General features: G+C 35.7%; 4 protein-coding genes across 4 annotated transcripts; 3 read left to right on the top strand and 1 right to left on the bottom strand.

The window, feature by feature from the left end:
• Positions 1–2,841: 2,841 nt before the first annotated feature.
• LOC105159504 (uncharacterized) lies at positions 2,842–3,845 on the top strand. The gene has a single exon (XM_011076584.3). It carries the CDS (start codon positions 2,856–2,858, stop codon positions 3,642–3,644), a length of 789 nt encoding a protein of 262 aa, XP_011074886.1. The 5' UTR covers positions 2,842–2,855; the 3' UTR covers positions 3,645–3,845.
• Positions 3,846–4,876: 1,031 nt separating this feature from the next.
• On the top strand, positions 4,877–6,508 carry LOC105159503 (uncharacterized). Its single transcript, XM_011076582.3, has 4 exons — positions 4,877–5,191; positions 5,297–5,384; positions 5,856–6,008; positions 6,293–6,508. The coding sequence occupies exons 1-4, from the start codon at positions 5,059–5,061 to the stop codon at positions 6,324–6,326; spliced, it is 408 nt and encodes a 135-aa protein (XP_011074884.1). The 5' UTR covers positions 4,877–5,058; the 3' UTR covers positions 6,327–6,508.
• A 390-nt stretch (positions 6,509–6,898) lies between these two features.
• On the bottom strand, positions 6,899–11,170 carry LOC105159502 (uncharacterized). Its single transcript, XM_011076581.2, has 5 exons — positions 10,078–11,170; positions 9,187–9,932; positions 9,014–9,103; positions 7,904–8,680; positions 6,899–7,518 (listed from the first exon to the last, which is right to left on the bottom strand). Exons 1-5 carry the CDS (start codon positions 10,163–10,165, stop codon positions 7,387–7,389), a joined length of 1,833 nt encoding a protein of 610 aa, XP_011074883.1. The 5' UTR covers positions 10,166–11,170; the 3' UTR covers positions 6,899–7,386.
• A 3,922-nt stretch (positions 11,171–15,092) lies between these two features.
• LOC105159501 (mitogen-activated protein kinase kinase kinase 1) lies at positions 15,093–22,085 on the top strand. The gene is made up of 9 exons (XM_011076580.3): positions 15,093–16,535; positions 17,254–17,338; positions 17,485–17,547; positions 17,711–17,868; positions 19,231–19,303; positions 19,435–19,494; positions 20,240–20,344; positions 21,124–21,354; positions 21,744–22,085. The coding sequence occupies exons 1-8, from the start codon at positions 15,409–15,411 to the stop codon at positions 21,334–21,336; spliced, it is 1,884 nt and encodes a 627-aa protein (XP_011074882.2). The 5' UTR covers positions 15,093–15,408; the 3' UTR covers positions 21,337–21,354; positions 21,744–22,085.
• Positions 22,086–22,550: the final 465 nt, after the last annotated feature.

Raw genomic sequence — 22,550 nt, 5'->3', positions numbered from 1 at the left:
GAATTTACCAAAACTGTCCACTATTTCAATTTTTATTTGTTTTAATCCTAAAACCATCAAAAACTGATCATAGATAATGATGAGCAGCACACACTATGCATACGCTTAAATTCTAAATTATAAGTAAAGGCAAATTGCAATTTACCTTTCTGTCGTACAAAAAATAGGTAATTAGTTTCTTTTGAAAAATAGAATATAATTTACCTCATTAATATTTAAAAAAGATACAAAATACCCATTTCACGTTAATGGTGTTGTGCGGGCTCTTTGGATGCAATTTACTTTATTTTTGATAAAATATTACTATTATACCTTTAATCATAAATTGTTAGATCGTATTATATATACCAACGGTCTACATCTAATAAATAAATCGATAGTCTATGTCATTTCTGATTTAAATCAACGATCTATATTTTGATATTAAATCAATAACTCAAATTTATTATAAGCTTATAAAATTATATAATGAATAATACATAAAATATACATACACGTGTGTGTATATGTACAGTATTTAAAAATTAAAAAAAAATACAGAAAAAATAATGGGTGGCAGCAGGAGGCAGAGGCGGGGGCAGAGGGAGAGGCGGAGGTGAAGGCGAGGGGGCGATGTGGAGGCGGTGGCAGAGGCACGGAGGTGGAGCCGGGGGGGAGGGGCTGCGGGAGGAAGATGACACATTTTTGCTTTTCGTTTTTCCTTTTTCTTTTTCATTTTTAATTATTTATATTTTTTATATTTTCTAAATTTTGTATGTAAATAATATATATGAGATTAAATTTCAACCGTTGTTTTGAAAAGATCAAGTATTGGCCATAGATCAAATAATATATGATCTGGACCATAAATTACTATAGATAAAGTATGAGCCATTGATTTATATTTTATAAAATCCAACTGTTGTAAAAAATTATAATAATAAAGAAAAAAGGAAAAAAAAAAGAAAAGAAAATTCACACGTACACAACACCATTTGCATGAAAGGGGGTATTTTGCATCGTTTTTAAATATTGAAAGAGGTAAATTGCTATTTTATTTTTACAAGTGGACTAATTGCCTATTTCTTAAATTTGTTGTAGGTAAATTACAATTTTGCCAATGAGTAATTATTAATTTGTTTTGTCCAAGTTTTATGTTAAATTATTTAGTGTACTTATTGAATGTATGATTAAGTATAAAAAAAATAACAATTTATAGTAAAATAACATAATATGATTGAAAAAAATAAATAGATGAGGAAGATATATATATAAATATTTTCTTATATAAATAAGAGAAGGAGTAATCATAAAAAGCTGAGGGTCAATATTAGATAAAGAGTAAGGTGCGAGTGCGAGGAGAAAGGACAAAGACTTGCAATATATTTTTAAAATAAATGAAATTAATTTTAGTAATACGATAAAGAAAAACATAGAATAAAAGCATAACTATATATTTTTTGATTAATTGACCTCAAGAAATCAAACATTGTAAGTATTCGGCAAACCAAAAATGAATTCTAAGAGACTTCATTTATGAAATATATTTTCTCTTACAACCTCTTAAATTTTAATTCATAAAACACAATTGTGATACTTAGATATAATAATAACCAAGACCATACAAAATTATTATTTTTTGGTATAATTACATCTATATCTATTATATAAATTATTCTTATTTTAAAAAAAAATTACACATACACCCACTAAAATATCAACTCATTTGCACAAACTACCCCTACTTTTTAGAAAATTACATACACACTGCCTAATATGTCAATATCATTACTACAAACTACTGTTTTTTGACTGCTACCAGTGATTTCTATATTAATTACACAAAAGACATGGATGATTTGTATAAATAAATCACAGATCAGGAGGTGTAAATATAATTAAACCTTTTTTTCTATTGATAATTAATAACAATTTTGTATGTTCAACAAGAAAAGATTGAAAAATAACATTTTTTGTCCCGTATCTTAGGGTCTTTCCACTTTTAGTCCTACTAATTACGGTATTCTCATTTATGTTGTTGTAACTTTAAATAAGTAGCATTTTTGGTCCAGTGATACCTTTTCATTAGATATTTAACAGAAAATGTCACGTGGTTCTTAATATATATATAAAAATAAAAAAAAAGAAAGTATTAGTTAATATTTTTAAAGTTAGAGAAGAAAAAATGAGATTAAATTCAAAATCAATGGGAGAAACCGAGATGAGTATGATGAGAATTAGTGATGCATTTGGGGGTATTGTGAAGCTCTGATAAGAGGAGGAGTTGAGATTAGTAGTGGGTCCAGGTCCATGTTGCTTAAAGACATAATTGAGCAGAAGAGGGTAGATGCATGAAGTAGGTAGGTTTATAGATGATGATGATGAGTTGGTTAGTGAAGTATATATAATGTCATGGTGATGAGGGCAACAAAGAATCACACTACCCACTCATCCATTTTATTATTATATGACTTGGAATTCCATCCATCATTACATATCCTAATAACTCAAAAGAAAAAAGTGCTCCTTCATACCATCCATCATCATCTTAATTATTCATTTCTGCCAATCCTACAAACTGCATTACTTCATTAAATGATGATCATCATCACTTAATTCCCACTGTAATTAAGAACATTATTAGATAATAATTATGTGATGGCATAGGTAATTAATTAGGTTGATGATATATAATCAAATGTGGAAGACAGCAGAAGATCACTACTCAGTACGGCGTGATTGTTCAGTGGAGCACTTTGTGGGCCAAAACCCCTTAATCTCTTGACGTCTACTTCACAGTGCAATGCATGCACGCGCTTTTCACCCTATAAATACCTCATCCCTCCATGCATACATATTGCAATTTATCCATTCCCATGGCTGCAAACAAACTTCTTTCTCTAGTTTTCTTTGTGGTGTTGTGTGTTGCTATATGTTCGGCAGCTAGGACTCTCTTGGAGGGTACTCATGATACCTATTATCCTAATGGCTTCAGAGCCGTAATTGGTGTGGGAATTAATGGTGGTGGTGGTGGTGGGGGAGGCGAGGGTGGAGGGTCTGGTGGAGCTGTTGTTGGTCATGGCTCTGCTAGTGGAGCTGGAAGTGGTGGTGGTAGTGGTAGTGGCTCTGGGTTTGGTGGAGACCATGGCGCTGGTGGTGGAGGTGGTGGAGGCGGCAATGGAGGTGGAGCTGGTTATGCTGAAGGGGGAGACCATGGTGCTGGGTATGGAAGTGGTAGTGGGGAAGGACATGGCGCGGGTTATGGTGGAGGTGGTGGTGCAAATGGTGGTGGCGGAGGAGGTGGAGGTGGAGGTGGAGGTGGAGGCGGTGGTTCTGCTGCGGGAGGAGGACATGCTGGTGGATATGGAGGAGGTGAAGGAGGAGGCAGTGGAGGTGGCTTTGGTGGTAGTAATGGAGGATATGGTGGTGGAGGAGGTCACGGCGGTGGAGGTGGGGGTGGATCCGCTGGAGGATCGGAAGGCGCTGGATACGGTAGTGGTGGAGGCGCCGGTGGTGGTGCAGGGGGGGGTCATGGTGGATCTGGAGGAGCTTATGGGGGAGGAGAAGGAGGAGGGGGTGGTGGCGGAGGTGGAGCAGCGGGCGGTGGGCATGGTGAAGGGTACGGCGCGGGGGAAGGCGGTGGTCACGGCGGATACGCACCGTAGAAGTACTAGTGCTTGCCAACAAGAAAATGGATAATCCACATAATTGATATATATAAAAATGGTAGTACTAAGAATAATATAAAGTAAAAGTGAAGAATGTTTGAGTTAAAAGAGGTAGTACATGCAAATGCAAATATGCAATATGAAAGTGCAAGTGTATCAGATCACTCATCTGCTCTCAATCATACCAACATTTGCTTATTTCTCATCCTATTAACATCTCTCTCTTTTCCCCTAATTATTTCACTATATATCCACACACCCCACAATACTAAATACCATATATTATATCCCCTAACATACTTACTCTTTCCAAATTAATTTCTTACTTGTTATATATTTGATATGAGAATTGATGTAAGATAATTGGATAAAATTAGTTAGTCTCTTTCTTTTCTTTTTTTTAAAGTGAGAGCGATAAATTATTATTAATTGAAATAAATTAATTACAATCATTCATGTCAAATATTAATATCTAACAATGATTATTACAATCATCATACCCTCATCAATAATATATATTAAATTAAAGCTAATGAACGCCTACTACTTCAGTAAATAATTACAACCATCATATCCTGATTAATAACATCTATTAAATACAATCTAATCAACACTTATCATTACAGTAGATAATAACTGCTACATATACAGTAGAAACAACTATTATATTCTGATCAATAATATTTATTAATTTAAATCTAACCAACGCATTCTATTACAATAGATAATACATATTATGAAGTAAAAACAACCACTTAACACCTAATATGCGATAGAAATAATAACCCATACATATTACGAAGTTCGGACTCATAATTTCTAAAATTATAAAATTTTAATAATTTTACCCATTGGGATAGGCCTAATTAATATATTAAAATTAGTTAGTCAATCCAACAAAAGTTGTCAAGAAAGAAAGCATCAGCTTACGTAACCCCAATAAATTAGTTATATTATTAATTGAAGTGTATTTTTGACTTCATAAAAAATCGATATGCTGCTATTATTACCATGATTTATAAGTATGAATGGTATTTTTTTAATATTAATATAAATAAATAATATATTTTAGAATATAAAAAATTATTTATTATATAGACATAATGACGACATACCAGACAGACAGAGTAGTTAATTAGAGTTTATGTTTTTGGAGCAGGGTTAATTGTTGTAACTGGTGTTTTAACTACTTAAGTGAAGATTAACTATTAGTGAGGCAAAAAGCAAAAGCATTTCTTTTATCCCATTATTATTGCGTGAGGAAGAGAAGTAGGAAAAAAACACCCAAGTTCCGGAAAGACTTAAATCTGTCGATAGTCTCTTCCAAGTTGCTTGTGGTCGCCGCTAATCGATAATCGGACAGATCAGAATTATCTAAATTCTTGCTGTCGGGAAGTAAAAGTTACATAAAATGAATTTGGCGGAGCTGTTGGCAATCTTCGGACCCGGCGTCGCAGGCGCGGTATTCGGTGCCGGCTGGTGGTTTTGGGTGGACGCCATCGTCTGCAGCTCCGTCCAAGTCCCATTCGTTCACTACCTCCCTGGTATTCCTCTGCAAATTATGCTTATTGTTTTAGTTTTTGCTTTCTTTTTTTTTTTTTCTCTTTCTGGTGGGTTTATGTTTTGACGTCCTTCTCTGTCTTTGGTAGGGATTTTCGCGTCTCTGTCTGCTTTGATGTTCAATTGCGTGAGGAAAGAGGATATTGACTACTCACCGTATGAAGATGGTGAATGGAGGTTAATATCATTATTTTTTTCTTTCTAAAGTTCCATTTATTATGTTAATTATTGTTAGTTTCTATAAGATAGTTGAGACGCTTTGCTTGTGGAATTCCTTTGGGACGAAAAGTTGGAAATTTTGTTGATAATAAAAATATGATCATCATGTGTGGAATTTTACAGTGATCTGTAACCAAGATTTTAATTTTCTCTGTTGTAGATGAGCTAACTCCTTTGTCTTGTTAGCAGTTTTAGCAGACACGTCTAATTTTAGGAAATAAACTGATGAAAGGAAAAGGTCAAATTCTTATATAGATTGGTATATGTATATTGGATTAATCTGTCAAATTATAAGTGAAATAAGCATTATTATGATATCTTTGAATTCGCGAGCTCCTGTTGCATTATCTTACCATGTTCCTCCTATTTTATGCTGTTAAATGAGGAGATTACACATTTGTTAAGCTATTTTAGTTTCTCGATTTGCAGGTTGAAACTCTGGCTTTTCATAGCATATGTTGTGTCCTTTGTCTCGTTAGCTGCTTCCGTCGGCTTGTTGATACAAGATACACTGGTAAAATCTGGTCCTTCGGCATGGACCGGAGTTGCAGGTGTCCTTCAATGTGTGTTTGTGCTAATCAGGTAAATAGCTTGCTCTACTTCTAACTTCATAGTTGAAAGGGGATTGCGGATCTCCATAATCCAAGCAGTGATGCTCATATTGCAGTTAAATTACAAATTATTATTGTTCTTGAAGGGGGGTTTGCTTTTGGTTCTATATTTTATAAGTTCATGTGAAATTCTGCCTTCCTCTGTAAGTAAGGCAAGAAAGTTGGCCACACTAGTTTAAAAACTGAACTAGATGCCATTACCAGATCTCATTTCCATTGACTATGAAGATGATTTTTAATCCCTCCTCTTGGCAGTGGCCTGATTTATTGGATATCTCACTCGGAATGATCTAGCATGAGCCAAACATCTCGTACTGGTGAATTGAAGTTCTTTGGGTCATCCAAACGTGTCGTTGTGCGTTGTTATTCTGCTGGCACAGAAGTCGAGTTGACATTTGTTTATTGTGAACAAGTGTAAGTGGCTGTAAATCGCTTTGGGAAGGCATTAATTTTGCGTTTTTTTTATTGTGACCCAGGGGTTTTATGCATGATGAGTCACAGCTCCACCACCACCGTCACTTATCTAACATCTCTGTCTGAAGTGATTTTGGGAACTAATTCTGGAATGTGCTATCAGTTGATAAGTTTTAGGAGCAACTATTTCAAAAATGATGTAAGTTCCAGTCTACATGGGCATCGACATGGAAATTCCTAAAAGGTTCACTGTTAAAAAGACTAAAAGCAACAAACCTAGGCTGGTACCACTTTGCTACACTACACAAACACCGGTAAACTGGTATTATCTACCTATCCCACAACCAAAATACAGCAGGACAAATGAACAATGCACGGAGGCGGCAAATTGGGCTATCACCTGAAATTAGCTTATTCAACAGCATCACGAGAAATAAGTTCAGAATCTAGAACTCTTAATACACTCTAGCTACCTTGTTATTTGAAATGCCAGAGTCTGTCTCTCTCAAAATATTGAACGAAGCTATCGATTTACACAAGCTAAATTAACGGGTTAAGAATAAAAGTCAAAAGGAAAATAAGAAGTAAAACTAAATTATCATTTTCCATCTTTTTTTTCACCTCTGTGTAAAATGAACCAAATATACTTCCCCACTTCAAGTGAGATCCCACGAAAAATGACCAAGTACGTCAAAAAGATGAGCACCTGTTGATGCAGTAGCAGTAATGCTATCCATGCATTCCTAACCTATCTTCGAGTGTATTGAGCGAACTCTTTTTCTGCCAGCATCAATCCCAGATGCCAGTATTTTATTATCCATAGACATCCAAGGACCAGTCATCATTTTAGCTCTTCGTCAAAGCAAAATATAAAGAAAAGACAACCGCTCACCAACAAAATTGAATTCCCAGATACATTCAGCGTGAATTAGATGTCAAGCTTCAGACTCAGAGGAGCTTGATTCAGAACATGCGATACCAGGAATAGCATATTGAAATACCGAAGAGGCCAAGCATTTTGGCCGAGGACTTTCACACACTTCCAAAGATGGCTGCCTATTCATGTACTGTAAGAAAAACCAACAATACATTAATCTGCATTCAACTTTGTTGAGTAATATGATCAACTCAAAGAAGAAAAAAGTTGACATGAACTAGCTAGCAGAATGGAGTCTATCTATCTTGGGGACGGCAAGGTACAATAGAGTCCTAATTTCATCCCACCTTGTTGGAGAAAGATTGCATGTACGCAAGAGGAGATTCATAGAGCCAAGCATCCCTTCCCCCCTGCCACCAACCCCCTAACTTTTTATGTTACCTTGATTACTTTGCTATGACTATGAAAAGATAAATTGGTGCTCTATCAACAATGTTTTCTACTTGAAACTAGCATTATGCAGAACCTAAATACTGAAAATTGGTCAGGAATAAGTTGGAATGAATAACCCGCACCTCTTGATAGAAGGCATTGATCTCTTCCTCCGTGAGGCCTTCGTCTTCCCCACCATTTTCTTCCCAACCAAGCGAGCGAAGAAATGCAGCCTCTTCTTCATCTGGACAAATTGCTCCATTAACAAAAGAGTTGTCCTCCCCGACATCAGAAGATTTATGGGAATTCTGAGGAATGTCATGTCCATTTCCATTGCAGATCATCTGGGTACCATTCTCCAAATGGCGAGGACGTATGGGAGTATGGCCTTCTTTATTTATTTCTCCAGATATCTGTGCAGTGGGAGATGAAACAGCCAAACTTGAATCTGAGTGACTGGTTGTAGCATTGTGTGTGGTTTTTCTCCTCATGAGCTTAAAAAATTCACTTCTGCTTCGGGCCAGAGATTGAGAGGATCTCTTGTCCACAGTAGATCTGGAACTTAGTGATAAGGCACCAACCTTGTTTCCCAGAGCAGGAACCATAGAATTGTTTAGACTCATCGATGCAGTTCTCAATGGAGCCATGGGTAATTGGCCATTAAGCACTCTGCAATTGGCATCACCAGTTGAAACAGCTGCATCCTTTGTCACAATGGTGATACCATTCTCACGCCCTGGTTTGAGAACCAAAAACTTCCCTTTCTGAAAGGAACTTGGAAAATCAGATCTGACTTGTCCAATGTGAGACTGATTAGAAAGATGAGGTGAATGGGACTGAGGGTTGACACCCTTGGAAGCCACAATCATCTCACCATTTCTGACTGCAATCCTTGGTTGTTTTGATTTGTCTCCAGAACCCTGGAGAATAATATTTTAACTAACTTCACTTGCGCTCCATATTTATTCCACTTATTAAAACATATTGAAGTATGTTCAAACTCATTATAGCACACATGGAAGCAGCCGCTAAGTGGCAGGAATGACAGCTCTAGATACAATATTAACATGATTCAAATAAAATAATTTAGGTCCAAAGCAGGAGATATGGAACAAAATAAGGACACTGAAATAACCACCATAGGGTATCCACATAACAACAAAATGAATTCGGGAAGGAATAGCAGAGCCTAGAGAAAAGTATAGTCATCTGAAATACCAATAAATAAGTATGCCATATAATAACTGTTTTACCGAGGGTTTAGGCATCGATGGTGTCACTGGAATTAATTGTTTGGACTGCTTTATAGCCAATTCCTCAAGCCTCTGAATCTTATCAGGTAGCTGCAGGATGTATTAAAGAGAGTATTAAGATCAGCCCTGGTTCATTGCTTCATGAACACAGAACGACTTCCACAATTATTTACCTGGGATGCAGTACGAACTTGGGCCGGAGGCTGTGACAATGCCTCAGCCATGTTCAAACCTGCTGTACAAGAGGTTCCAGATGCAGAAGTTGGAAACCTAGAGACATTCTGTTGAAAATAAGAGTGGTCCATGCCATCGTCGGCAAGAATAGCGGGAACCTCTGCTAAAGCAGAAGTCCATTTCTCACCACCCTGAAACACTGACTTGCCAATGGGCAAACTCTGAACAGACGAAGTCAAACCAGGAGACAAGACTCTCCTAATTCCAGTCATATCTAGCTTCTCCTCAGTTCCAAGTGATGGAAAATCCTTTTCAAAAATAGGCTTCTGAATGCCACTACTATTACTTCCCACAGAAAGCACACTATTACAGCAACTCTGACTGCTGATGCTGTTTCTTGAGTCCTCTACCCAGCGGGGCAAGACTTCACAAGCTTTTCTGGAAACAAGTGATTGAGAATGCTTAAAGGCACTCCTCTCAATTCTACTAGTTGATATGCTTGCAAAGGGGTCTGAAGAGTAATGCTCCCAAATATCTTCTGAAAGAGACTTCTCCTTCTCTCTATCATGGTTTCTGTCGCGATGACTCCTTGTGAAACTACTATATGGATGCTTTGAGGATCCATTACTACTTGGATTCTGCCCAGAACCGGATGATGAATTTCTGTGCAGAAACCATGGGTTATCTTTCTCACTGTTGCTCCTAATTGACCGACTTCGGGTTGAGTGCATGGAAGAAGAAATATCTACCATAAAAAGGCACCAAAAATCACCTTCTACCAACTTTAAGAGAAGAACAAAATTATACAGACGCACACAAAGGAAAAAGAAAACAAATAAACTAGGGATCGCTATTCATAGATGAGTAGAAGCACAAGAGAGTAATGCTACCTGAGTGGTGGGCTGAGGTGCCACCTACAGCAACATTTCCTGTACATTTTAACCATCCAGGAACTAGCGCATGTTCAGTTCTTTCCATCTGTACTGGACATGATCTAATTACTATAGAGGGTCAAAGCTGAAAATGCTGCAGTCAAACACCCTCCTTTATCCCAATGCATTCGGTTGCATGATTGATGAGCTCTATACACAAACATCAACCCATTGCCCTAATGATGCAACAGAAACTATAAATCCCAAGCTTTTCACCAGTCCCACAAATCAAAATCTTTCTATGATGTCCGAAACAGTGAGTAGCACTCAACTCCTTCACGTAAGGGGATTTTCGTTTTTTAACTTTTCCGCAATTTTTCCATCCAGAGGATCTCCGAATCAACCAATACAAGAAAAATCCTGGCTCTCCTTCATCCTTCACCCAAACCCGCTTAACAGAATCTCTTTTTAGTCCAACAGCACAATCAAAATCCTAGAACCGAACACTTTCCTCTCTTCAAGTATCACCCCATCACAAACTAAAAACCCAGAAGCAAACTCCAGTACACAGCGAACACACAGAAGTAACCAACTTTTCGCTCATTACTCAAAGAAGTAAACTCCAACCCTTCGAACTAAAATCCCCTGACGTACTAGGGTTCTGCCACAACAATCAAACACACAGAAATAACCAACTTCCTACGCAGAAATAAACCGATACACGTCCGCAACAATCTAGACCAAACGAGCAGTCAATGGAAGACGAGTAGCCCTACCTCAAATAGAGTAACCATAAAAAGGGGATCCAGGAACACCCTAAACGCTCCTAAAACCGCCACACTACCAATAGATGAAAACATACATATATGATATACCTGTAGTATATATACTTCCGGCGATTTTCTAAACTTGCTTGGGGAAAAATACTCGAATATTATATTGCATGTGCGTATAAATTTCCAGATTGCAAGAAGAAAAATGCAGGGGGCGAATTTGAGAGAGATTTATGTACAGAGATTTGGTGGTGGGAATGCAGAGAGAAATATGTGTTAAATATTAGGGCATATACAGAGAGCTGAGAGAATACAGGGGTAGTGTTTGGATTTGTAGTTTGATTGTTGTGTTTTGTGTTTTGGAGATAGAGTGAGAAAAATAGAAATAAATAAGTGTGTGTTGAAAATAAATTATATATTTGGATTTGTATTTTGAGGTAATTTAAAATATTTTAAAATAATTGGTGTAGGTTTGATGTTGGGACTTGAGAGACAAAAATGACTGTTCATTATCAGATCATATTTTTTTTATATATCTTTTATATATAAATATGTATATATAAAAATATTGTATGTTTAATATTGTATTTTTTGGAGACAAAAATCACTATTTATTGTCAAATTATGTCTCTTTTAAAATATATATATAAGTGTATATATATGTATTATATTTAGAAAGTTGAAAAATTAAAAAAAAATACAAAATAAGGTGTAAAAATACAAAAACAAACATTGAATTTGTTTTATCTTATCATGAAAAAAGCGAAAACATAAAACCAAACAAAGCGGGTTTTTCATATAATAAAGTGTTTCTGTTTCGGAGTAACGACACTGAAAAAACCTCCCCCTGCAATTTAATTTTGTTTAATTTCTTTTTGAGCGCTCACGTTTAGTTTATTGATTAATAATTAATTTTATCTATTTAAATAAGTACAATTAGCATTTAATTAAATGTAAAAATAGCTCTACCAAACAAATATTTTGACTTTGACTTAATTAATCAAATCATATTTTATTTATTGGCGCAACGTATCTATCAATAATAAAATTTAGAGTAAATTCGAACAGAGATGAAAGTCAGCCATAGTAATCCGGGAGTCTCGTGTGGAAGGGCTCTAGCTCAACGGATCAAAGGTACGCCGGGGATAACAGGCTAATGATTCCCAAGAGCTCTTATCGACTGAGTCGTTTGGCACCTCGTTGTCGACTCATCACATCCTGGGGTTGAAGAAGGTCCCAAGGGTTCAGTTGTTCGTCAATTTAATTGTTACGTGAGTTGGGTTTAGAACGTTGTGAGACAATTAAGTTCCTATCTACCGTTGGTGTTAAAGGGAGAATTACAAGGGATTCGCATCGAGAAAGATAAGGACCTAAGGCGTAAGACGGTCTCTTCGTTCTAGCCGATAGTTCGATTCAGTACTTACCATAGGATATGGAATTTCTTTCAACATTCATAAGAAGGGGAGTTTTCCTTCCTAACAACACTACACATGACTATATAGATATGAATGGACTGACCGAGAGCATGGAGAGAAGGTAAGAAAGGTTGTTAATGAAATTCGATTTTTTAGAAATGGATTAAGTCATTCGCTATCTTTCTGAACAGGAGATAGGAGCGGTCTATGTGATCGATGTTATCAACCACAATCATTGTAGCTAAATTTAGATTTTTAAAAAAATTTATCGTAATAACAAATAGCCCTTATTGTTTAAAAAATTACAAGTAAAATCAAGCCCACATAAGAATCTATTGTAAAAGGTATTTGTTAGACAGTCCTTAATTTCAAGAGATGTTTATAATTTTTCAAATAATATAAAAATATTTGTAATTATACAAATTTAAAAAAAAAATCCGGTGTAATCTACTCTAAAATTCACTTGCACTGTCGAAATAGATTAATATGTTTTTCTGACCGTCAATTGAATAATCGAATTAAATAAGTAAATATTACGAGTTAAGAGCATATGACCAACTACAAGAATAAGAATAAAAATAAAAAGTCCTGTTCGCTCCCCATGCTTTTGCACCCCAATGTCGGTACAGCACTGGCCGCTCACGTTTTCTAACATTCAATACGAGAATTTTCATTTTTGATTTCAGATCGGTATTCATTTTAAAGGAAATTAGGGGTTGGGCTAGGCTAAGAAGCAGAAGACTTTACCGAAATCAAGCATAGTGTTTGGATTCATTTTCTGAGTGTTTTGTAGAGATATAGAGATAAAAACAACAATAAATAAGTGTGTGTTAGAGATAGTATGTATGTCTAGATTTGTTTTTGGAGATAATTTAAAATAAGTATTATATGTTTAATGTTGTGTTTTGGGATACAAAAAATACTATTCATTGTCAAATCATGTCTTTTTCATATATATTTATATATATATATGTATTTATGCTAAAACAGTCAAAAATACATACATAAGGTATTTTTAAATGATATTAAATATTGGATATATTTTGACTCGTTTCGGAGATAATTTAAAAATGAAAACAAACATAATGAAAATTTTTTCTATCAGTAGGAGAATCTCAAAAGGCCTTTACCCTGTCTGGCTTAGTAGTAGGTGGGAACAACCTATAACTCCCTTTTATTATATCAACAAAAAAATTTGATTTGATTTGTAGTTTTCGTTTTTAAATATTGATTAAAACTTGAACTTAAAATAATTACTTATAAAACTTATTCAAATAAATTGATGGTCTTAATATATTTTTATTGAAAACAAACAAGGTGGATAAGATACTTTATACACGTGGAAATAGGTCACCTCAATTTATGCAGAAAAAATTGTTATAAAATAAGCTGACCTAAGGGGAATCCAATGCTTACGTACTTCAGTGACATCATAAATTGGCTATTAGCAAACTATTTTTTAATAACAAATAGAAATAAGGCACAAAAAGTATGAAATAATAAATTATATCAAACAAATTATATTATATACATAATTTATTCATATTAAAAAATATTATTGATCATAGTCTTGTAATTTTTTAATCTTTTAAGTTTGCATGTTATTAATTTTAATTTAAATTTATTCATTTCAGTTTTAGTCTTGTAATTTAAATTTGTTTATACTACATTTAGAGCATCAGAATGGATTATTAATCTTTATCATCACAATGACAAAAAAGTCATAAATTAGACGCAAAATTAATAGATAAAATACTGAATCTAATATTTCGAAAGATAAATGATCAAAATAAATTCAAACCAAAATTATAGGATGAAAAATTTTCTTTTTTCCTAATTATAATTTGTAGCCTTAAAAAGAATGATTGTGCTTCTACATTGTTTGAAAAATGAATAATGTGTTTGTATTTTCAAACCGTTGACTATTATGATGGACCAAATGATAAATATCTAAATGTGATTTTAGAAGTTGTCGTAGTTAGACCATGCACCCTATATTGTCAACACATATGTCTACTAATTTTTATTTCAAATTATTGCATTTTCTTCTTTTTAAATGAGAAAAAAATAAAATAAAATAACAAATCAAAAAAATCACTCCAACAAGAATTGTATGTATTTACTGGATTAGTCTTAACAAGAGAATTTTATTCACAAATAGATAATTAATGCAGGGTTATAAACGACTTTACACCCCATGTATCTAATGCTTGGAGCACTATAAATAAGCTCTCAATCATTGTAAAAAGATATATTACGCTGAATTTATACGAAATAACATTTTAGTTCGAGACGAAACATGTGTTTAGAGTGAATTTGAAATGGTGATTTATAATCATAGACCATTTCTTCCGAAAAAAATAATGATCATAGAGTTTATGAAAACATATTTAGAACTCTGTAATGTTGTAGTCCTTACAGTGATCTAATTGAATGATTGAATTTGTTATTTTAAAATCTGATTGTATCTTAGTAAAGGTAAATTTCATTAAGTAAAAGAAGTATAATAGTACAATACATATTGCTTAATCTAAACGGTTTTCTTGACATGTCAATGAATCCGACATAAGCAATAAAGCGCACAAGTGCTAACAGAAATAGGTAATTATATACTAAAAATCCTTTGGTGCACATCTCGAACCATCAACGCACCCACATTGTGTATCTCTATGAACTCCATCAAATCGCCTAATTGAAATAAAGAATATAAATTATGATTCTTATATATTTTTTTTGTTTAACAAAAAAAGGGTAAAATGGGGAGTTATTGAAGGAGGTAGCCAAAATAGAAACCCCTTTTCGCAGTCATTTCTCGAATTCGGCACCGCGTTTCCTCCATGTCCCCCAATAATATCCTATTACTCTCTTCCTCTCCACGACGGCGTTTTACTAGTCTTTGTCGTCTCCTTTCTTTCTACCTCATATATCTCTCTCTCTCTCTCTCTCACCACACACACACACACACACACACATACACACACACAGCAAAAAGTGAAATTCATGCTCCGAAGCACCTGTCAGAAGCTCAGACACGACGGAATTCTCCAAGATTTGGGAAAGTAGTAGCACTAGAAACGACAAACAAGCTCAGGAATGTGAGCACTGAAATGAGCTGAGTGTTTTTCTTAACCGATTCATGGGTTTTGCTTTCCATAAGCACAATGCATCGCTTACCAAAAATCTTATTCAATAGTTCGGACCGCCGCAAGAGTCGGATGGATCCCAGCTCCAGCTCCAGCTCCAGTCCCCAAGGCGCCAAGCCAAAGAGGCTCGACCGGCGCAACGCCGCCAAGAACATCAACTATGAGTTCTCTCCTTCTACTTCAGCTTCATCATCATCGTACTCATCGGAGGAATCTCTACGCACGCGCTCCCTGGATTTGTACGGCGGCAAGACTAGCTTTCGTATCGATGGGAGCGATGGAGAATTCGAGATTATCTGCAACACCTTAGGGTTTTCTGGGATTGATGATTTCGCTATACCACTGGAGGAATATGAAGCGATGAAGGTGAGATCAGCTTCTGCTCCTGTCGAGTTTACTCAGAAATTGGAGCCCATACTTTATCAGAAATCCGAGGATGATTGTGATGATGTTGTTAAATGTTCTGGAGCTAGTGGTAGTAATTTGGTGGTTGATGTAATTAATCCGGAAATCAAGGGTTTTGATAATATTAGTCATGTAGATAATAAGAAGTTTGAGGACAGTCCTGATTTTGGTTACAGGGAGACAAGTAGGGTTGATGTTCTTGGTACTGGTGTTAATGAGCTATCAAAGAGATTAGGGGATTCTGTAAGTGTAGCTCAGGTATTTCTTAGTGATAAAGTAAGTGGCAAATCCAGTGAATTACGTGGAAATGGTATTAAAGGTGTCCGCCCACCAGTTCTGGTGGCGCCATCTTTGATGGCGTTACCCATGGCAGATAAGGAGTCCTCCAGTTTGAATGCATCAAGAGGATTTGCACAGGGCACTGATACATGTGTTTCAAGGTTCACAAGAGGGTTTTATTTGGATGAGGATGGGGGAAGGACCGAGGAAAGTGGTCAGAATAGGAGTGAGCATGAGGAAGGTACAAGGAGAAGAGTGTTAATGAGGGAAGAGAACTGTGTGCTGTTGGATTCATGTTCTTTTACCACAAGTTCGAACGATGATGATTCTTCAAGTACCACAACAGAACCGACATCGAGTATTTCACCTAATGGGAAATATAGACACATTATTGAGGATTGGCAGAAGGGTGACCTTTTGGGTCGTGGATCATTTGGATCTGTGTATGAAGGAATTGCTGAGTAAGTGCTACTAATTATATATTTTATTGGTTGTCAATGCAGACTTGCATTGTTAATTTGAGTATGGAGCCAAATGTAGTTTTTTCGCATTGTATGTTTGACATAAAATGTTATGGTCCTTTGTATGCATAGGCGACTTAAATGATATTATTATTCAGGTGTAGACTTTCTTATCTACTAATTATGGAATTAGCTGATGGGTTTAGTTTCAGAAAATCCTGAAATTATCCTGAATTGAAAAGAGACAAAAACTTGGTGAAAAGATCTGTGCAAGCTTTCTTCATGTGCTTTGGCAATAATTTTTATTCTGGAGACCATTCCAAGAGTTGAAAGATATCAAGAGAAATAGAGGGACACCAATTGTCTGAGAAGGGGATATTATTTTAGTTATTTTGCAGAACGAAGAGGAGAGAACAGGGACCATAACTGCAGCTTTAAGAAAGAGATGATCCCCTGGATCCTTTTTATGTTTTCCTTTTCTCAGTTTTCTGTTGATTTTGACGTACTTTTCTGCAATTCATTGTTGCTGGATAATGAATATCTTGAGATGGACTTCTTGATGAAATTTAATCTCTTATTTTGCAATCCACTTGAAAATAGTTTACTTACAACTTGCATGTCTCTGAGATACCTTGTATAAAATGATGGAAGCTTGATCTAGAAGATAATAAATCATATTTAATGTGTTCCCTTAACTTTATTGTTTTCTTTGCTGCAGTGATGGGTTCTTTTTTGCTGTGAAGGAAGTATCTTTGCTGGATCAAGGGGATGAGGGAAAGCAACGTATTGTCCAACTTGAACAGGTAGCTTTGATAATGATGTTTGTCGCTCATGTAACATTATGTTTCCAGATATACGCTGTGTGACGATTGACTGGTGTCAAATTGCTTATTGTTCGTTCCGAACTCCCTGATCTTTTTGATCTTCTGTTTTCTCTGTGTCTGTTCAGGAAATTGCTCTTCTGAGTCAGTTTCAACATGAGAACATTGTCCGGTATTATGGCACAAACAAGGTATTGCGAGTCAATTCAATCTAGGTTTTAGTGTTTTTTCCTTCTTTAAATTTCTCATGTGCATGTTAGATTCTGCATGTTATCATCTCTGCAACCTCTTCTTCATTTTTCTTCTCTTGCTAACAGTGGAAAATTTGCTATTTGTTTTTGTTCTTTTTTGTAGGATGAATCACATCTCTATATTTTTCTTGAGCTAGTCACCAAAGGCTCCCTTTTGAGCCTTTACCAGAAATATGAGCTCCGAGTTCCACAAGTATCTGCTTACACAAGGCAGATTTTACATGGTTTGAAATATCTGCATGATAGAGGGGTGATACACAGGTTATTAACCAGACTTTTTGGTGTTCTATGTTTTTCTGGTTTTCATCAGTTTTGATTATTGCACCAGAAGATTCACTTGCATCCGAACAGATCTTTTGATATTAGATCACACCATCACAGTTATTCATGTTGTGTTCAGTCTATGCGTGCTATATGCTTTTCTGATGGTTTTGATTATGACATTGTTCCATTTTTATTTCTTGCCACTCATAACTCTTTCAAGCTATTTTTTGGTTTCTCTCTACATATATGTTTTTGTTATATCCTTGTGTTATTTGTGACGCTACTTATTCTTTATGTTATTTTCTTCATCAGTAACCTTTTCCTCTGCTAAAGTGGGCTTCCAACCTTATCTTATTTAGAACAGATGCCAACATTAGAAAAAGGGCACAGACTACATAATTTTGTTGGGAACTTTGTTTCTATAAATCTAGTCTACTATATTTTGTTTAAGTATCCGAAATCTGCATACTTTCTTCTGGTGTTGTACTCTTTCCACCTGTATTCGTGCAAACCAACTCATGCCCCTTTTTAGTGTTTGTTGTTTTTGTGTCTATGTTCGTGTTTGATTTGTTCTTGAGCCAAATGATGCTTCCTTTGAAATGCGATCTTAATCCTATGTCTAAACAATGGTGCAAAATGGACATCCATATTTTCTTTTCTTTTTTTTTGGGGGGGTTGGGGGTTGGGGGTGGGGGGTGGGGGATAAAGTAATGGAATAACTTAAATCATCTTTGATTTGATGTATTATTTATGGGTGATGCAAAATATTTGATAAGTTTGACACCCCTATCTTAGGGTCCACTTCATTTCTCACATTTATGGAAGAGTCTGACCATATAGGGCATAGCTTCTATTGTATCTTTGGAGTACTTGTGTTGAGTGCTTGGGTTAATGGAAAACTCTTTCCAAAATGGAATGTACTTGTGCTTGGGTTAATGGAAAACTCTTCTCAAAATGGAGGCACTTTGTGTATAACATGGTGCCATCTGTTCAGAGTTCAAGATTATAACCAATATAAATTCGGTGAAGCAGGATAACATTTCAAATTTGTATAACCTGGAGCCTGCTCATATTAAGGTGTTTATGTTGCTATATTATTGTAGTCTAAACTTATCTGGAAAAAATAAATAATGAACAAGATGATTCTACAAACTTTCCATGTCAGTTGAAAGCTAAGAGATAAAACGTTTACATACATGGTGAAGCAAAACAAATTTGTTTGTTGATTTCACTTTGATGGATCCTTCAGGTTTTTAATTTACTAGAGTGAGTTGCACATTCATATGGAAAAATGAATGGCTTTCCTTATGTACCAAGTGATGTTGAAGTTCTTATTTTTATCTCACTTGTCTATTACAGAGATATCAAATGTGCAAATATATTGGTGCACACAAATGGTTTGGTGAAACTTGCGGATTTTGGCCTTGCAAAGGTTTAAACCTTTATTCTCTCTAGTTTTTCTCCTTTTCTGTTCAAAATTCATTCATGGGATTGAAAATGGTTTGCCATAAATTTCCATTGTCGTTATACTCAACATTTTATGATTAATTCATTGTAATGCAGGCCACCAAGTTGAACGATGTGCATTCCTGCAAGGGGACTGCATTCTGGATGGCTCCTGAGGTTTGCCCTACCCTCTTTTGTATCAGAAAGTACCATGTTTAAGCTGTGTGAAATAACCTAATTGAAACTGGAGTTCTCTATTCTCCTGAGAATGAGGTGACTGCTTCCTGAAAAAGAATGAAATGATCTACCGAATGATCTAACTAGCAAGAAAGGCAACTCTGCGTGCAATCTGTAATTACTTGATCAAGACGGTGGAAGCACTGAAGTCGGCCCATATTGTTGTTATGATAGTGAGATTTAGTTGTAAGTTCATAGATTCACTAGAACGACCAGTTCTTTTTTCGGCTTTTCCAGCCAAAACTGGACAAAAGGAGCGGAAGAAGTTGGATCTCAATCGTAATCATAAAATTTTCCAGCAAGTTGTTTGTTATCTTTTCCTCACTCAAATCCCAATTCCTCTGATTTTCTTATGAAATCTGGTCCAAGCGTTTTGAGCTCGGTTGTGATCTCTGCAAAATTCCTTTATTTGTAAAATCACTTAGCTTGCCAAAGTTTTGGATCAGACTTTGTCCATGCCAAGAGATGCTTGCTGAAACGCTCATCTTTGAAAATAATAAATTGCATTTGGTGGAGTGCCATGGAAACATTTTGTCATCCTTGTGTTCCCTGCATATTTAATATGTAATCTTATGTTGTGAGCATGACCATTTCTTTCTTTCTCTGTGCGCATGGAGGGGGGGGGGTATATTAATAAAACTTTATGGTGCGGTATTTTACTCATGATCAATCTCTGAGTCTGCAGGTTGTCCGGAGCCAGTGGTATGGGCCTGCTGCAGACATATGGAGTCTTGGATGCACGGTCTTGGAGATGTTAACCAGGCGTTTTCCATACTCCCATCTGGAATGTGTAAGTAAAAGCATCTTGCTGCTTTAAACTTTCTGAATGACTTGACAGGTTCTTCCTTTGAGATTATTTCTTATAATCTCTGTATGCAATAATTTTTTTTGTGATCTTTTGATCCTTAATTGTAGAGTTTCATCTGGCCCTAAATAATTGCATTTTTTATTTGGAACTTAGGACCAATGGGTCATAGGTACAATACACTAGGCATCCGCCTAAATGCCAGCCACAAATTGTACCAATCATGGAAACTAATCCAAATATCAGCTTCTACCCTGAGAGCTAATCTCTGCAGGATCTGCTGCTAATTTTCTATTTACATCATCTGCAGTACCTGAATGTTACCGTCCCAATGTTATTTTGGACTGTTAAAATATCTGGTGGATGAACCCCCACATGAGAAGAGATACTAGTATAGGAAAACTGTGAAGGGGAAATCTCATAAATATATCATTTCTATAAGTCAGAATTTCCATCTTATGATATTTATCTTGTGAACGCAGATATCATAATTTCTTCAGTTCAAAATAATCCCATAGTAGGAGTAAATTTATGGATAGATATAAGATGTTCGACTAAGTTTTGTAACTTGAAGTTTAGTTCTCACTTCTCAGTTAACTACTTTGGACAGCGATTACTCTTTTCATAATAGTCAAATTTATGATATCCTGATGGATGGGTTTTCACAAGTGATCCATACTGAATTTTGGGTGGATGTCCCTAACAACAATGCAACTCGAGTGGATTTTCTGGAGTGTGACAGTGTATCCTCTCTCATATTACAGATGGCCGCATTGTATAGGATAGGAAAGGGTGAGAGACCACTTATTCCCGATTCTCTTTCCAGCGACGCACGGGATTTCGTACTTAAATGTCTACAAGTTGACCCAAGTTTACGGCCGACAGCTGCTCAGCTCATGGACCATCCCTTTTTGAAGCGACCGCTTCCATCATCTTCAGGCACTATGTCTCCTCACTTTCTTGGCAGGCAGCTTTAAGCAATGTTTTTAAGTGTGGTAAGCAAAGAATCTGTTCTTGAAGTTCTAGGTTCCAGTATACCTTGTGTCACTGCCTCACTGTTTTCTTCTTTTAGTTAGAAGCCTTGTGCATGAATGATATTGCTCGAACTCATCCACCTGAAAGTTTTGTTCTTTCCTGCAAATTTGCTGTGGACATTTTGTGATACCTATCCAGCTCCTTTTCTTACTTTGACTTGCAATATTTGAATCTCTCCTTTGCACATCCACAATCAAAATGGCGAAAAAGAACAGTAAATTATAAGCAAGCCACTATACATTACAGGCAAAATGCTTTACAATAGCATATGATTACCCATATCTTACACCACTCGATAACAGATGCTGTATGACTGCTCTTTCTCACTGTTTCTTCCTTCTGAGTGCAGGTGTTAAATCTACCCTGAACCACGGTGTGTATACTAAACATGCGGATCACACATTGTTTTGTGAATAGAAGACTGAGATTTTCCATTCTTCATTGATTTTGAGAATTTTCTTTTTGAGTGATTTCTGGTGGGAGAAGGAACTCCTTTTGTATTATTTCTCTCATGTGCTGCTTGGATTTTTCCTTCCAAAGCACCTTCTTGTATCACCATGATTGTTGTATCATGTTATGTGATCTTCTCATTTATTCCATCTGGGATGGGGTATGTAGATCAAACTCCAAATGTTAACTGTATATATTTTCCTTCATGCTGTTAGTGTAACAGTTTGATGTAAGATGCTAATTTGTTCCTGACCCGGTAAATTCTGTATTTCTCCCATATAAGATCTCAGACTGAAAATTACAGTGGAATGAATGCGTGACAACATCCATCCACATATATATGTATGTATGGTAAGGTAATTGGTTGAAGCTCATTTTTGACTCTTGAAAGTTCTTCAGACTTCTCCAACTATATTCTCTCTGTTCCAGATGAGTCGTTAAAACTCTCCACAAGTGACAAAGTGTTTTAAGAGCAATTTCTTCATTTTTCTTCTTGAATTTTGCAAAGGAGTCCGGAACTAAGAATACGTAGATGTAGTGAATGGGTAATTTTCCAACTTTATTATTATTAAATTTTATTGCAAACGAAAATTCTATTTTAAGTCCGAATTAAGTGAAATCACTTAACAAAGGTTATAAAATGGTATACTTTTTTTTTTCTTTATATATATAATTATAATCAATTTGGCTGAAATTCACATAATTT

This window comes from Sesamum indicum, linkage group LG3, assembly GCF_026168435.1.
Source record: "Sesamum indicum cultivar Baizhima isolate 11 linkage group LG3, ASM2616843v1, whole genome shotgun sequence".
Lineage (NCBI taxonomy): Eukaryota > Viridiplantae > Streptophyta > Magnoliopsida > Lamiales > Pedaliaceae > Sesamum > Sesamum indicum.
This window is presented reverse-complemented; position numbering and strand designations above follow the sequence as displayed.

What these genes read in the sequence shown, in the direction of transcription:
- LOC105159504 (XM_011076584.3), top strand. Translation starts at nt 2,856, where the DNA reads ATGGCTGCAAACAAACTTCTTTCTCTAGTTTTCTTTGTGGTGTTGTGT.
- LOC105159503 (XM_011076582.3), top strand. Translation starts at nt 5,059, where the DNA reads ATGAATTTGGCGGAGCTGTTGGCAATCTTCGGACCCGGCGTCGCAGGC. An exon ending in ATTCGTTCACTACCTCCCTG is followed by an intron (nt 5,192 to 5,296) that starts GTATTCCTCTGC and finishes TGTCTTTGGTAG; the next exon opens with GGATTTTCGCGTCTCTGTCT. An exon ending in TATGAAGATGGTGAATGGAG is followed by an intron (nt 5,385 to 5,855) that starts GTTAATATCATT and finishes CTCGATTTGCAG; the next exon opens with GTTGAAACTCTGGCTTTTCA.
- LOC105159502 (XM_011076581.2), bottom strand. Translation starts at nt 10,165, where the DNA reads ATGGAAAGAACTGAACATGCGCTAGTTCCTGGATGGTTAAAATGTACA. An exon ending in CATCGATGCCTAAACCCTCG is followed by an intron (nt 8,681 to 9,013) that starts GTAAAACAGTTA and finishes ATTATTCTCCAG; the next exon opens with GGTTCTGGAGACAAATCAAA. An exon ending in TCAATGCCTTCTATCAAGAG is followed by an intron (nt 7,519 to 7,903) that starts GTGCGGGTTATT and finishes TTTTTCTTACAG; the next exon opens with TACATGAATAGGCAGCCATC.
- LOC105159501 (XM_011076580.3), top strand. Translation starts at nt 15,409, where the DNA reads ATGCATCGCTTACCAAAAATCTTATTCAATAGTTCGGACCGCCGCAAG. An exon ending in GTGTATGAAGGAATTGCTGA is followed by an intron (nt 16,536 to 17,253) that starts GTAAGTGCTACT and finishes TCTTTGCTGCAG; the next exon opens with TGATGGGTTCTTTTTTGCTG. An exon ending in CATTCTGGATGGCTCCTGAG is followed by an intron (nt 19,495 to 20,239) that starts GTTTGCCCTACC and finishes CTGAGTCTGCAG; the next exon opens with GTTGTCCGGAGCCAGTGGTA.